Consider the following 14,004-nt stretch of genomic DNA (forward strand, 5'->3'; position numbering starts at 1 on the left):
AATGCCTATACGACAAGCCAATAGAGAGTGAAGCGTGCTGGTAATTACGTAAACCTCTACTTACGTGACGACATTAGGACACTATGCACATGTGATCCTCCTGCAGAATGCAGTTTAAGAGAATTGCACAAGGCGATCCTCTAGGTGAAAGAAAATTTACCGGCTCACTAAGATGGGTAAAGCCCAACGTTAGAAACTCGGGTAAACGCACGAAAATATCAAAAATTGCACTTGCACCAGTCATAGTAAAAACTTTTCTGCGTTGTGAGGGAACAACAAGAAAGAGTACTGGACAAAATCAGCGAGTACACTGACGGGAGAGCAGCAATGAGAAAAGGAAAACCCAACAGAATCCCTTTGACATTCCCTGCCTGAATCCTGTCACATGAGAAAAGGAAAAGATAAGATATATATATATACAGTAATAAAAAAAGGGATGAAAGGAGATAATGTATAAAAAAGGGAAAATGAGTGAAGTATTGGTCCCGACGTGACATACTGCTCACTACGGAAAGGTGCGATCATAGAATCATATACTCCTCCAAGCTCATCCCAGCCAAAATGGGGACAAACTGTAATACAACGCGGTACCTTCCAAAGGTACAATAAACGAATACATACACAAATGTCGCAAGAATCGGCGAAAACGACGCTGTAAACATACAGACACGCATGTGCCTAACACGCGACGTGGGATAGAAAACAGAATTTTGAGCGAAAAAAAGAAACTCCTCAGGAATAAGACTATTATGTACCTTATGTTTATAGCATACACATACATGGTGTAACAAATATAGATGTACATAAGTATAACATTAATATTATGTGCAACGATGTACCCTGAATGTAAAGACGGAGCCACACTCGCTACTTACCGTAATAACCAGTCAAGCCCTAATACTAGATTAGAAGTAGTAACAGAAGAAGGATTAAAAATATTCACGGAACTTAGAGACGGATACGACAGAGTATCAGGAATAGTAGAAAGATTCGAAAAATTGACTGAAGAACTCGTAGCTAAATTTGAGACAGCGACGGATATCATATATTTAGCGAGTCGAGGCGTGTCACACCTGCGGAAACAGCGCTATATGTGATAGCAGAACAGTTTAGACCGGACCTTAGATTTCCAGGAGAAAGAAACACGGTAGGGGAAGAAATAGCTGAAATATCAAAGATAGCAACGATAGCGCTTGATAGAAAAATTATCTATTATATCGAAATACCGCTGGTAACAAGAAAGAGTCTAGACCTTTTCAGAATATCACCGTTTTCAGTAGAATAGGAGGGATTAAATATGACGAACGTCGTCGCTTATCTCCAACCAACATATGAGTACACTGCGAGTAGCACGAGCAAAAAAAGATTTGCACCAGTAGCGCGGGAGACAGTGGAACAATGCAAGAAGTTGAAAAAGGTAAGTGTGTGTACACGAATGGAGCCGGCACAGGAAGTGGAGGAGGACCATCCTTGTGAGATACGGCTGAAACTAGAAGACACTGTAAAGAAACCGGAAGAGTGCTCGATAGTACTATCAAAATTAAAGGGCACATATTGGACACGTCTTCACGCGAAGAATCAACATGCGTTCAGCACCACGATAAAGGAAAAGATGCACGTACAATACGATCACACCGAGCACAAAACATTTAAAGTAATGAAGGCAGAAATAATAGACCTAGCGAAAGATTTCACAGCTCAAACATCAGAGACGAGATTGGACCCGAGTCAGGACGAGGGCGAGAACCAAATAATTAAGTTTAAAAGCTCAAATTTAAATCTGAAAGAAATAGCGCGGAAAATAAAAGGGGTAAAAGTAGATGAGATATTGGAACAAATAAAGATGATAGTAGAAAGGGATGGGTTACAGTAGCTTGGTAAGCAAGAACATGGATCGGAGGATAGGTTGACAACAGGTACTAAACTGACGGACATAGTACAACGTATACATGAATTAGTACAGACAAAAGAGGAGTTTTTTGACTGGAAGGAATATGCATGGTTAGCAGCTGAAATAGCGTTGGGGGCGGCTACAGGATCGGTCGGGATTTTAAAATGGGGGGCCCCACTTATACTAAACTTATCTAGAATGTTTGCAGGAAGAAGAACCAGAAACAATGCCGCAAGAAATGAAAATCCGGGGAATTCTATGGTACTCCAGCCAATACTTATTCAAGTACGGGGTGAGCGGCGATAAGGAGATCAACCGACGGGCAGTAACAAACAGTTACCATAAGAAACAAACAAACTTTGGGCTAAGTTAAAGGTAGAGCCTTAATACCTAAGCATTGACGATGTCTAGTAAAAAAAAAAAAAAAAAAAAAAAAAAAAAAAAAAAAAAAAAAAAAAAAAAAAAAAAAAAAATCTAGGTGAGAAAAAAATATAAGTAAATAAATAGACAAAGAAAATAGTAATTAGATACGTAAATAAAAACGGTTGATATACCTTTTGGTTCAATGATGCGTTAAATGGATGAATACTAAAAAAAAAAAAAAGAATACGTATGTAATGATGATGATAATAAAATGAAAAAAAAAGATTTTTGTCATGTTGTGTGGAAGACGCTACGTGAAATGTAATGAATATTGTATAAAACAAAAAAAAGGAAATAAAAAAAAAAATAATAAATGTACAAAACAAAAGTTGTAAGTAAAATAAAACCAAAAGAAGGAAAATAATAATCATAATGATAAAAATGAATATGTATGAAACAACTAAAAAAAAAAATATGTAAGTAAATGAGTAAATTTTAAATTAGATAATAAGCAATAAAAGGTAATTAAATAATCACAAATAAAAGTAAGACCCACAAGGGCATATTTATCAATCTATTATGTAAGAGGGAAGAGCGCAAACACGAACAATATGTGTAATAACACAATTATAAAGTTGCAGAAAACTAATCAAAGCATGTAAAAGAAAAAGAAACGAGGATGCTCATAGGAACACCTCATTGATTTTTCTTATATGGTTAGTATACATTACAACACGAACAACATGACACAGACACTAATTAAACAATCATTCCCGAGGTGGCACAGAAAAGAACGTTGTCGAGGGCGACGACGAAGCGGCCTCGGACGTGTCACGTACAATATGGAACATACTATGTGAGATGGGCCTCGGCTATTAGTATTAGAAAGGAGCACAAGTGGGGGAGGAAAGAGCATAAAAAGGCCGGCAGCAGTGGCCACAGGGCTCTAGAACGTCGGGACTAGAAAGAGGATAGTCTCAATGAGTAACTCGAGACCGCAAAGCGCCTTCCCTTAAGGAATATAGCAATAAAGTGATTGATTGAGTTCAACTACCGCGTTGTTATTAAGCACCCTGAACGTTTAGAATCCCACGGAACACTAGAGTCTAGGACGAGTAGAACGATATCAAAAAATTATTTTATGGAGCAACATTCAGTTGAAGCGGAAATTTTGACACATTTATTTGCGTTTTATCACACTGTGCGGCGGCTCTCTCAGCGCAGCTTGGTGTCTATGAAGCTAGCGTAGCCAAGTCATAGGGCCATAATAAAACTCACACCATATTTTTTTGCTAATTGTTTGCTATTTTTTTGCCAAAGAATTGATTTTTTTGCCATAGTCGTTTCCGAAAAACAATGGTCCTGCTGATAGGAGGCTCAAGTCAGCGTAGCCAACGTTATATTTTTAGATATCTTACACTTATCAAAACGAGCTTTAGTGCATAATTTTTTACTAATTACTTACTACTTTTCTAGCAAAGAATAAATTTTATTGCTGCTACCATCATCGAGTAACGGTGGTCCTACTGACTCGAGGCTGAAGCTAGCGTAGCCAACTCTGTACTTCTAGATCTGAAGCATCAATTCAAACGGGATTTAAAGGATATTTTTTTGCTAATTATTTGCCATTTTTTGGCTTTTAAAATAATATTTTTAGTGCAATAAATTTAAGCAATAAAAATAAACATCTTCCAACCATTAAAGGTTTTTGAAATAAGTGTTTTTTTTTTTTACTCGATCTTGAGGGGAGTGGTTTAATTGGAAAAACAAACTTTTTTTTTTTTTGCAACGTTTCGTCGCCAGGTGCATCGACCTCTTCCGGCTTGATTTAAAAAATAAATAAAATAAAACTCATAATTAATGCCTTAATATTATACAAAGTCAAAAAATAACAGCCAAATGTTAACACTGAAGAGAGTTTCGACGTATCGAGCAACTTACTCGTACTTAAGTCAAAGGCGTCAGCATTACAATGTTATTAAAAGGTTATTAAAATTATTATATTTTTCATTGCATTTTGTGAAAAACATCTTCAATCACTACATCAGACTACATTAAGACACAACAAAAACTAATTCTTCTTTGGCCAAACCAACCTATTTAATAGTATATTATTCACCTAGGGAGAGAAATGAATAATGTTCCAGGTCACAAGTAATTTTTCCTACCTAGGTAAATAATGTACTATTGATGCATTGAATCTAAATCTAAAGCTTATTTAGGTCTTAAACACCTTTAAATTTTTTTGAAAGAGTATGAAAGTAACAAAAAATAGTAATAAGTACTTGTGTATACCTAATTAGAGCATTGACTCATAATCTTAAAGACCATACAAACGTATGAACTCTGCTTAAACGCATGTATTGTCTTTATCGTGTTCTAAATTTCAAGAAACTTTTTTACTATAACAGTGTCTGAGTACAAAAACAAATAAACAATTACGGCATCGTGACTCTCATTTATCAAAATTAAAAATTTAATGAGTTACTTTTTTTGGTTGAAGAAAATAATTAAAATAATTATGAGTTTTATTCTTAAAATGTAATAAAAGAAAATTAAAAAAAAAAGCTTCTTAAGGTCTTTTCTAACTATATAAATGTCTAAGTTACAAATTTGTATGCAAATGGTCCTGTTTAAAGTGTTACCCACAATATTTTTAACTGACTGCGTTATCTCAAAAGTACTATACAAAAATCATAAAGAGATTTAAAAATCTCTGTCCACCTAAACATTAAAAAAAACCATATGTTTTTTTCAAGATAATGAAAGTAGAAGATTATTTCCTTCAATATATATATATATTATTTTTACACTATTTTACATACATATAATAAAACAATATTTCGAAAGTAATGAAATTTACTTTTAAATAGTCGAAAAATTAGCGTTTTATTTATGAAAAACGAGCTTTTTATGTACACTTAACTTGCATGAAATTTTTTCAGTAACGTAATCTTACTAATATATAAAGCAAAGTGGCTAAAACCGTTGTAATCGCTAACTGCGAAAACTACTGAACCGATTTTGCTGAAACTTTACATACCGATTCTTGACACTTCCTGGATGGTTTAAGTATGGTTTTTATCTTGAAAAATTTAACAATATCAGTAAATAAGCTCAAAATTTTGCAAAAATTCGCCAGCTTTTTACTTTAGTTCAGTAAGATCCGCTAGGTGGCGTCGACATAAAATCGAAGCTACCTGCAACAGAATTAAATAAGTGTGGTTATAATCCGCCGGAGCGTCTCGAAAAATTTCTTCAGTTATTTATCGGCAATTCAGTGAGCTGCATCGAGAACGTAGATAATAGTCGTGCAGCTGGGTACCCCGGTAACCGACAATACTCTTCTCCAATGGGCAAGTGATCTAGATCTACTCTCTCACCCTGAACCAGAACCTCCAGGATTGACGAGTGCAACCAATAAAAAATTTATTCTAACCGATGACATCTCCGGCGGAATACCAGGAGACGTGTCTAGCCAGAGCACGTCCTGCTCCAACACTTCAGAGTAATGTGGCCGTACCACAATCTGGCCTGGTGCCGTCAGAGAATTTTTTACTACAAATGTAAGCCAGGGAAGACAGCCCTGAAGAGTACGGGCAGCCACAACGGCCAACTTCTTGGTGGTCGTTCCAACGGCATACCTACAGAGAAGGTATTCTCCAGGCCCACTTTCCCGACTAACGATGAGCGGTTGGTTATACGGGGAACGACCTGAAGACGAGACATATTTTGGTCAGCGGCGCATCTCCCTCATGTACGGTCTCCGTATACATACTTCGAGGGTAAGAGTCAAGCTACCAACAGCTGGCTCTCCATAGTCAAGAATAACAATAAGGAATAACTAGAAATTTTACCACTGGCCTTTTTCAGGGCCAATATAAATATTTACGTTCATTACTTAACCTTCAATCTCATCAGTTTTTTATAAGGGCCACCTAAGTTTAAACTACATTGCCAATAAATACATTTTTACTACCATTTTCGGAAACATTATTCGTCAAGTAAAAGACTACGTAAAGCCGGCCACTATTAAACCAAGTCAGTCATTCACTGGCAGACGTCACGAGCAGAGTTGTTCGTCAGAAGGCTGGGAACCCCCGTGACTGACGATCCTATATTACCCTCTCGACTCTAAGCATTCAACCAGGAATCACCGATCCTCATCTCCGAGGTCTGCGCTGGGCGAACCTAAAAGCTATGAAAGAAAAAAAAACTTGAGCCAACGGGAGTCTCCAACGGGCAAGCATCACGAACCAATCTCGAAAGAGCACTACAACTAGCCCCAAAGCTTCGGAGTTGGTAATTTTTCTCCCGATCAGTCTGGGTCTTCAACAGCAGGCCAGTGAAGATCACCCTGAGGTATCCAGGCAGTCAACTTTGCTGTAAACTTTAGTCAAGAAAGAGTTTACTTAATAAGCTCACCGGTCTTTTTTTGGGCAATGGGACGTCGAACTACCTTGCTAACAAATACATTAGAACTTAACAAAGTTGACAGAAAATGGCCTTTAAGAGTCACTAAAGTCTTAAGCATGCCTAAAGTCGCAAGAGGGTGAATTGGAAGGAAAACTTCAAATGTATCTAATGAATACAATTTAAGGCATCAAGAAACTGACGCAGAAAGTTTATCGAGATTGGAACAGCAGCATCAAAATCGACAAATAAATAATCCATTACGTGGGAGATCAGCTTTTCATTTTACCCTCACAGTAATCTCTTAAATCTTCAAAGATCTAAATTCAGATATTTAAATAAGTAGAAAATACATTTGTATTTTTGTGGCAATAAAAAATGTAGAGATTAAGCATTAGGACTTTGTTGCTCTGGTTATAAAGTTGTGAGATAAGAGAAAAAAAAATGTTTTTAATGAATATTTTTTGGGAGTTTAAAATCTTGACAGCTTTAAAAAATATCCCTTTTTGTAAATTATACGGGAGAAACTGAAAATCAAGCGCTCCTTACGGCCAACGATTATTTTATGGCATAAGGAATGCACAGTACTTTCCAGCATATTTTTTTTTAATTTTTGCAGTTTATTATTTGACCAAATAAACTGTATGGATTGTGAACAAATATGTTTTCAATAAAAAGATTTTTATTCTGAAAAGTGTCAGGAATAAATGTAAAATTTCTAACTGAAAACGTTTCACATTACATGTCAACACACTACGGTGTTCCTTTTAGTAAGTCTCGGGCGAAGCCGAGACGGGGGGCCGCTAGTAAATTATAAAGAAGTAGCTTATGTAAGTAACCGAAAGATTTTCGAATTTCAGACTTACGGCACTGTCAGTCTTAAAAGCGTAAACGATTTATCAGATCGAATAAATTTCTCCAGTTTTGTATTTTTGATATCCTTTAAAATTGGTATAATATTTTGGAGAAGTTTGCCAGATTTTATAAAGAAGTTTTAGTTAGAAACTGCAAAAAAGAGCCATTTATGCAAAAAGCCATACATGGGCTAAAAAGTCAATACAGTTATGAGTTCAACCATACCGTTGAAAAAAATGCACATTTCATATGGAATAATTGTGTTACGCTATTTATGGCTGAATTTTCTGTTAAAAATTAAACCTGATTAGCTTCTTGGCAACTTAGTGATTAGCATTTTTTTTAAACTGTTTCCAAATAACTAGCAAAAGAATATCCCGCAAATCCTATTCGAATTGATACTACAGGTCTAGAAATACAGCGGTGGCTATGCTGACTTAAACCTTAAGTGGGACCATTGTTACTCGATGATGGTAGCAGCAATAAAATTTATTCTTTGCTAGAAAAGTAGCAAATAATTAGCAAAAAATTATGCCCAAAGCTCGTTTTGATAAGTGTAAGAGATCTAAAAATATTACGTTGGCTACGCTGACTTGAGTCTCAAGTCAGCAGGACCATTGTTTTTCGGAAACGGCTATGGCAAAAAAATCAATTCTTTGGCAAAAAAATAGCAAATAATTAGCAAAAAAATATTGTTTGAGTTTTATTATGACCCTATGACTTGGCTACGCTTGCTTCATAGACACCGCAGCTTGACGAAAAGAGATCAAGTAGTTTTAAACTTTCCATGCTTGCTAAACTATCGTTTTCTCAGCTTCCTCTGGACGTAAAAAAATTCTTTTGGAATTAATTTGGGGTAGCTTGACAATACTTAATCGAAAGTTGATTATTATTGTTGTTATGTACGATAAAAATGTTTGGCTTTCTTAATTGTTTAATAGAATATGAATTTTTGCACCATAAAACTGTTATTAAGTACGTTTTCTAAAAACATTGATTAAACTAAATTTGATTTATTTGTGAACATTGTTTGCATTGTTTTTGTACTACAATTTGGGAAAATAATTCTAGAAATGTTTTGAAATAAGGCGCGCTATAAGTACTCTCTTATCGGTTCCAAACTACTTACAAGCATTTTATTGTTTTTAATATAGTTGTAAATTATACAATGATATACATTTTTCATCATTCATCAAATTTTTCTGAGTTGATTATGATGCCACGTAAGTATTATGTAACACAGAATATTATTAATATTCAATTATTTTTAATATATAATTATATGCAATTAAAAACATCTTAATTATGGCTAAACAAAAATATTAAATTATAAACTAATATTTTTATCGTACAGAATAACAATAGTAACCTTAGATTATCTGTCGTCAAGCTACCCTCGCCTCTCGTCCCTCCACTGAAACTAGAAATCTGGAGCGCGATAACATAGTAGTGATTGTTTTACCGGGATTTAATTATTATCTGGCTGCATACAGATCGCTATTTTTTTATGAAATTATAAGAATTGAACAACATGTGCAATACTTTGAACAGAGATTAATTAGTGTATAAAAAACCTTCGATTTAAATTTCAAGTCCCTTTATGGCTTATAAAGTGAGAGACTGATAATTTTATTCTCAAACTTTTAACGTGCAGTCTTATGAGAATCAGTACTGTTCTGATACATAACCTGCAATATCTGGATAACCGACGTCAAGATTTGATTGGAAGTTTTATAGAAAATAGCTAAAAACTTAGTGATAACGTAGCTGTTGTCTCATCTTCACTCGTGGTTTATGGAATGAGCAATAAATTAGTGAAAAAATAATTCTTCAACAGCTACAGTTAGTAAGTCATGTTATATATGTATATATAGATATATATTAATGCAGGTTACAATACTGCTGATCTTAAGCGTCACAGAGGTTAGGTACGAGTGAACTCCCTTAATAATTAAGAGGTTAAGAGTTTTAAGAAAAAAAATGATCTCGACTCCTGAGCATGCTAGGACATTTTTTTTTAAACTCATAATAAAATAACAGCTTTACAACAATACAAAAGCGAATTCTCAAGACGTTTAATTCAAAAAGTTGTATAGTTTTATACGTGTGTCTAAAAATAGTGTGGCTACAAAATAGTTATAAAATTGGTCGAAATCATTATTTTTTTTAAATTCGAACGAGATACAAAACTTGGATAGTTTTTTTAATTTTTCGGCTTGGTTTGAATGATTCAACAAATACTCAATTACTCGAAAACTTTAAAACCGATTTTAATAAAATTCGGTGCGACTATTATCATCAACAATTACAGAAAATCTCAAGCTTCTAGGTATTGTTGTTTTTAAGATATTAATTGTGTTCAAAGAGCACATTTTTCAACGTTAAACGCTATGTACCGTTAAAAAAATATGCTTAGCGATCTCTACCAGGGCTTACTTTTTAGATAAATAAATATGGAACAAAAAACTCTATAGGTATGGATTTCAAAAAATGCCCAGAAGAGGTGATGTAAAGAAAACGCGAAAAGAGTCACTTTTTTTCAATAAATTAGTAGATTAAAAAATGAAGGCGAACTTTCACAGTGTGCGCGTAACGATAATCGTATTCCACGGCACAAGGTGCTAAGAATCAATCAAAACATTGCTTCCACCCGGAGAATGCAGGCCAAAATCCCCGGCGTATGGTCTATTATACATGTTACACACCTGCAATTACCTGATACAGTGGAATTCAAATAATATATAATTATGTTTAAGTACCTATAAAGCATGACGGATCCATCTTCAAAACCAACAGCCATTAATGTTAAGCTTGAATGGATGCACAGTGCACTGACAGGCACTGCCTTATAACTGGGTATAGCTCTGCTAATGCGAACACACAGAGGACAGTCTTGTTTGTCTCTTACAGCTAAATTCCAAACTTTGATGGTTGGATTACATCCAGGATCATCCTCCTGCAATTACAAAAAAAAAAAAAAATAGTTCCACATCTAAAAAAACAACATACAGCAGAAAAAATATGAAATTTCAACAGTCAGAAGGTCTTGTAAATAAATAAGTTTAATAGACCAGCATCAAATTGACTTACTCCAATTGTAAACAGAAATGTTGAATTTTGTGCTTGCTGAGCAGCTGTTACAGTAGCTTCATAGGCTCTAAACGTGACTACATTAAAGTGCCTGTTGACAAGATGAATATTGCCTGCACTATCAGCAAAAACTAGTAGTCCATTACCACTAGTGGCTGCTACAACTTGGGCTCCCTGAAAAGTTTTTAAGAATAAACAGTATTCAGCGGAAATCTTAAAAATTTTGCAACAAAGAGCTATCCATCTTAATGGTTTGGTAGGTAATGATGTTTGTAGGTGTATTAATCTAACAAAAATAATGGACATACTGCAAGGACCTCAGCAATTTTTCCAGAGTCTACCTCTTTTTCTAAATCAAAAAAATTGAAGCGACGCCACTGAAATACGAAAATTTGTTGATTTAGTTATCAAGTTGCTATGACACTTTGAACGATAATTGTTCAACCTAATCAAACAAGCCTACTTCAAAAAAAGTCATAGTGCAAGCTGCAATGTGAGGTTATAAGCTCAATTATTCCATTAAAAATTCAGTTGGTACGGTATTGAAAATTAATTAACGAAGAATTGCTTCAGAGAAATTCAAAAATTTACTAGAGAAGAAGTAACAAATGATCTACTCAGGACTATAAATGACCATTGAGCTATTCACATTAACATACTGCAGGAGCCGAACCACTAAACTTTTTTCCACTTCGAAACATAGAGGTTTAAGAATAGAGAAGAAAAGGGGGCGTGTTAAGCGACAGCAGAATTCGCTTCGTAACGGGGCATCTGTCTTTGTCTGGCAGTTATGTTATTGGTCAAGTCTTATTAACTCTAGGATTCAGGACAAAGAAGTAGCCAATAACGTGGCTTTGGCAACAAGGATAGATGCCCCGTAACACTGAATTATGCTGTTGCTGCCGCTAATGGGCTAGTATAGCGCTTTTCCCCTCTATTCTTATACCTCTATGCTTCAAAAGCTTATATTATTGCCTAGGCTCATTGACATATATGAAATAGACTGCTCGTTCTTATGTACGGCGCTAAAGCACAAGTAGAAATGGACACAACATCGAACGTGTACATCGATATATCGATGCAACTCGATAAACACGCACGGTGATGTGTCTCTTTCTACTTGTGCTTCAGCGCCGTACTTAAGAACGAGCAGTCTATTTTTTATATGTCTATGCATAGGCCAATGTCGCGGTGTACGATAGGTGGTCCTATGGTGTAAAAAATACATAAAGTGGGCTCTTCAGCCACCGAAATGATCAGCCAATCAGGAGGCTCGGAACAAGCGACCTTCCATATTGGATTTTCCACCAATGAGCGTAGAGAGCGCGTTGTTCAACTACTGTAGTACTGCTACACATAAACAAGAGTTCAGGGTAAGAAATTTTCTCGCTAAATGTGTTTAAAATTTGTTAGGTGCACTGTCTTATGTATGAATATAACTCAATATAATCATCTAATTATTTGTAAAATGTACAAGGAATATAGTTTGTTAAATATTTGAATAAACAAATTTTACAATTTTTTTTCTTTTTATGAGAATTTTAACATCAGAAGTCAGTTTTTTTGTTCATCTCTGGCAATCTAATTAACGTTGTACGTACAAAGCTATTAATTTAATACTGCTTTCCAAGGTGAGTTGTATTTATTTTCAGCAGTAAAGTGTAAGGCCGCAGGCACATGGAGAGCGTAACGCGTACCACGTAAACTTTTGAGCCCATGAGAGTAAGAGAGAGATAAAGTACGCGAACCTCTCTCTCACTCTAATGGGCTTAAACGGTTACGCAGTACGTGTTACGCAGCGCCATAGAGCTCGCCCCCAGAGCTGTTAAAATCTAAAAAAAATTGGATGTATCGATTGTGCGTAGAAAATGCTGCAAAAAGTTACGCTACAACTTTTTTGCGCGTGCAATTGTTTAAGAGTTATAAGGGAAAAACACTTATGGGCTGCCCCCAAAACTCAGTGGCTAGTTTCTATTGATTAATTATGACAACGAATTATGTATTATTGATAAAAGGATTGCGCGTAAGCTGCGCGTGCCGTCTCCAAACGAAATGAAAGCTTAAAAACCTTGGATGGTAATTATTAATGCAAATCTGCTCTACGCAATAATTTCAGTTAAACCGCAGCCAACGCGCATGCGCACATCCCCTTGCTCATGCTTACTGCCAGTAACTGGTACTTGTGTTATTTATTAATAATTATTTATTCAAAAGAGTGGCCAGTAAGCGCCCTGGGTCATTAATTAGGTGATAGGCGCTTGTGTTATTAATAATTATTTATTTAACAGAGTTGCCAGTAAGCGCCCCGGGTCATTGGGTGATAGGCGCTTGTGTTATTTTAATAATTATTTATTTAACAGAGTGGCCAGTAAGCGCCCCGGGTCATTGGGTGATAGGCGCTTGTGTTATTTTAATAATTATTTATTTAAAAGAGTGGCCAGTAAGCGCCGTGGGTCATCAGGTGATAGGCGCTTGTGTTATTAATAATTATTTATTTAACAGAGTGGCCAGTAAGCGCCCCGGGTCATTGGGTGATCGGCGCTTGTGTTATTAATAATTATTTATTTAAAAGAGTGGCCAGTAGGCGCCCCGGGTCAATAGGTGATAGGCGCTTGTGTTATTTATTAATAATTATTTATTTAAAAGAGTGGCCAGTAAGCGCCCCGGGTTATTGGGTGATAGGCGCTTGTGTTATTAATAATTATTTATTTAACAGAGTTGCCAGTAAGCGCCCCGGGTCATCAGGTGATGGATGCTTGTGTTATTGGACCTTATTTGAATCTCGCGCGTCACCTTCGGTACTAATTTTTTTTTGATCTAGTGATTTCCCACGTCAGAGAGGTTGGGTCCTAGAGAATTCCCAAATCTGGCCGGAACTATATCCCATCGCTGTCGGCGAGCAACTGAGCAGTGAGCAACTAAGTCCCATCCCATGTCCCATATCCTCCGTGTAGGCATAAGTTTTGTAAAATATTTGTGCTGTTTTATTTAAGTTCCAGCAGATGGCGGTTGAATACCAATATTTATACCATACATACTTTTTTTTTGTTTATTCATTATCACCCTTCAGGTTCAAATATGGCAATCTTTTATCCAAGAATAGTGTTAATTAGTCATCGGTGCAAACTTAGTTTATGACCAGATGTTTATACGTATAGTCCATTGCCCGTAAACAAAAAAAACGACTTAATGTTATGTTTTCCAGTAGGGAAAAAATGGGTCATTTCCCTTCAGAATATTCCAAAAAAGATGAGAAAAATAGTTTTGCCCAAATCAAACGTCGGCTTTATTTATTTATTTAACAATTCATGAAGGAACAGGAATTTCTTATTTAGTTTTTTGTTTATATATCCACTTCTATTATTGCTCTTAGAGAAATTTTTCATGCACCC

General features: G+C 35.6%; 1 protein-coding gene across 1 annotated transcript in view; it reads right to left on the bottom strand.

Moving 5' to 3' along the window:
• Vps11 (vacuolar protein sorting 11) overlaps positions 1-11,282 on the bottom strand; it is a 204,864-nt gene extending 193,582 nt beyond the window's left edge. The window contains exons 1-4 of the mRNA XM_089592289.1: positions 11,076-11,282; positions 10,921-10,989; positions 10,613-10,786; positions 10,282-10,478 (exon numbers count right to left, since the gene is read on the bottom strand). Of these exons, the coding sequence (XP_089448415.1) occupies positions 10,282-10,478; positions 10,613-10,786; positions 10,921-10,989; positions 11,076-11,090 (455 nt within the window). The 5' untranslated portion in view covers positions 11,091-11,282. The remainder of the gene's footprint in view (positions 1-10,281; positions 10,479-10,612; positions 10,787-10,920; positions 10,990-11,075) is intronic.
• Between the last annotated feature and the right edge of the window lie 2,722 nt (positions 11,283-14,004).

This window comes from Copidosoma floridanum, unplaced genomic scaffold (genome assembly GCF_036245765.1).
Source record: "Copidosoma floridanum isolate Cflo_tuat_1 unplaced genomic scaffold, Cflo_Japanese_pri ptg000015l, whole genome shotgun sequence".
Lineage (NCBI taxonomy): Eukaryota > Metazoa > Arthropoda > Insecta > Hymenoptera > Encyrtidae > Copidosoma > Copidosoma floridanum.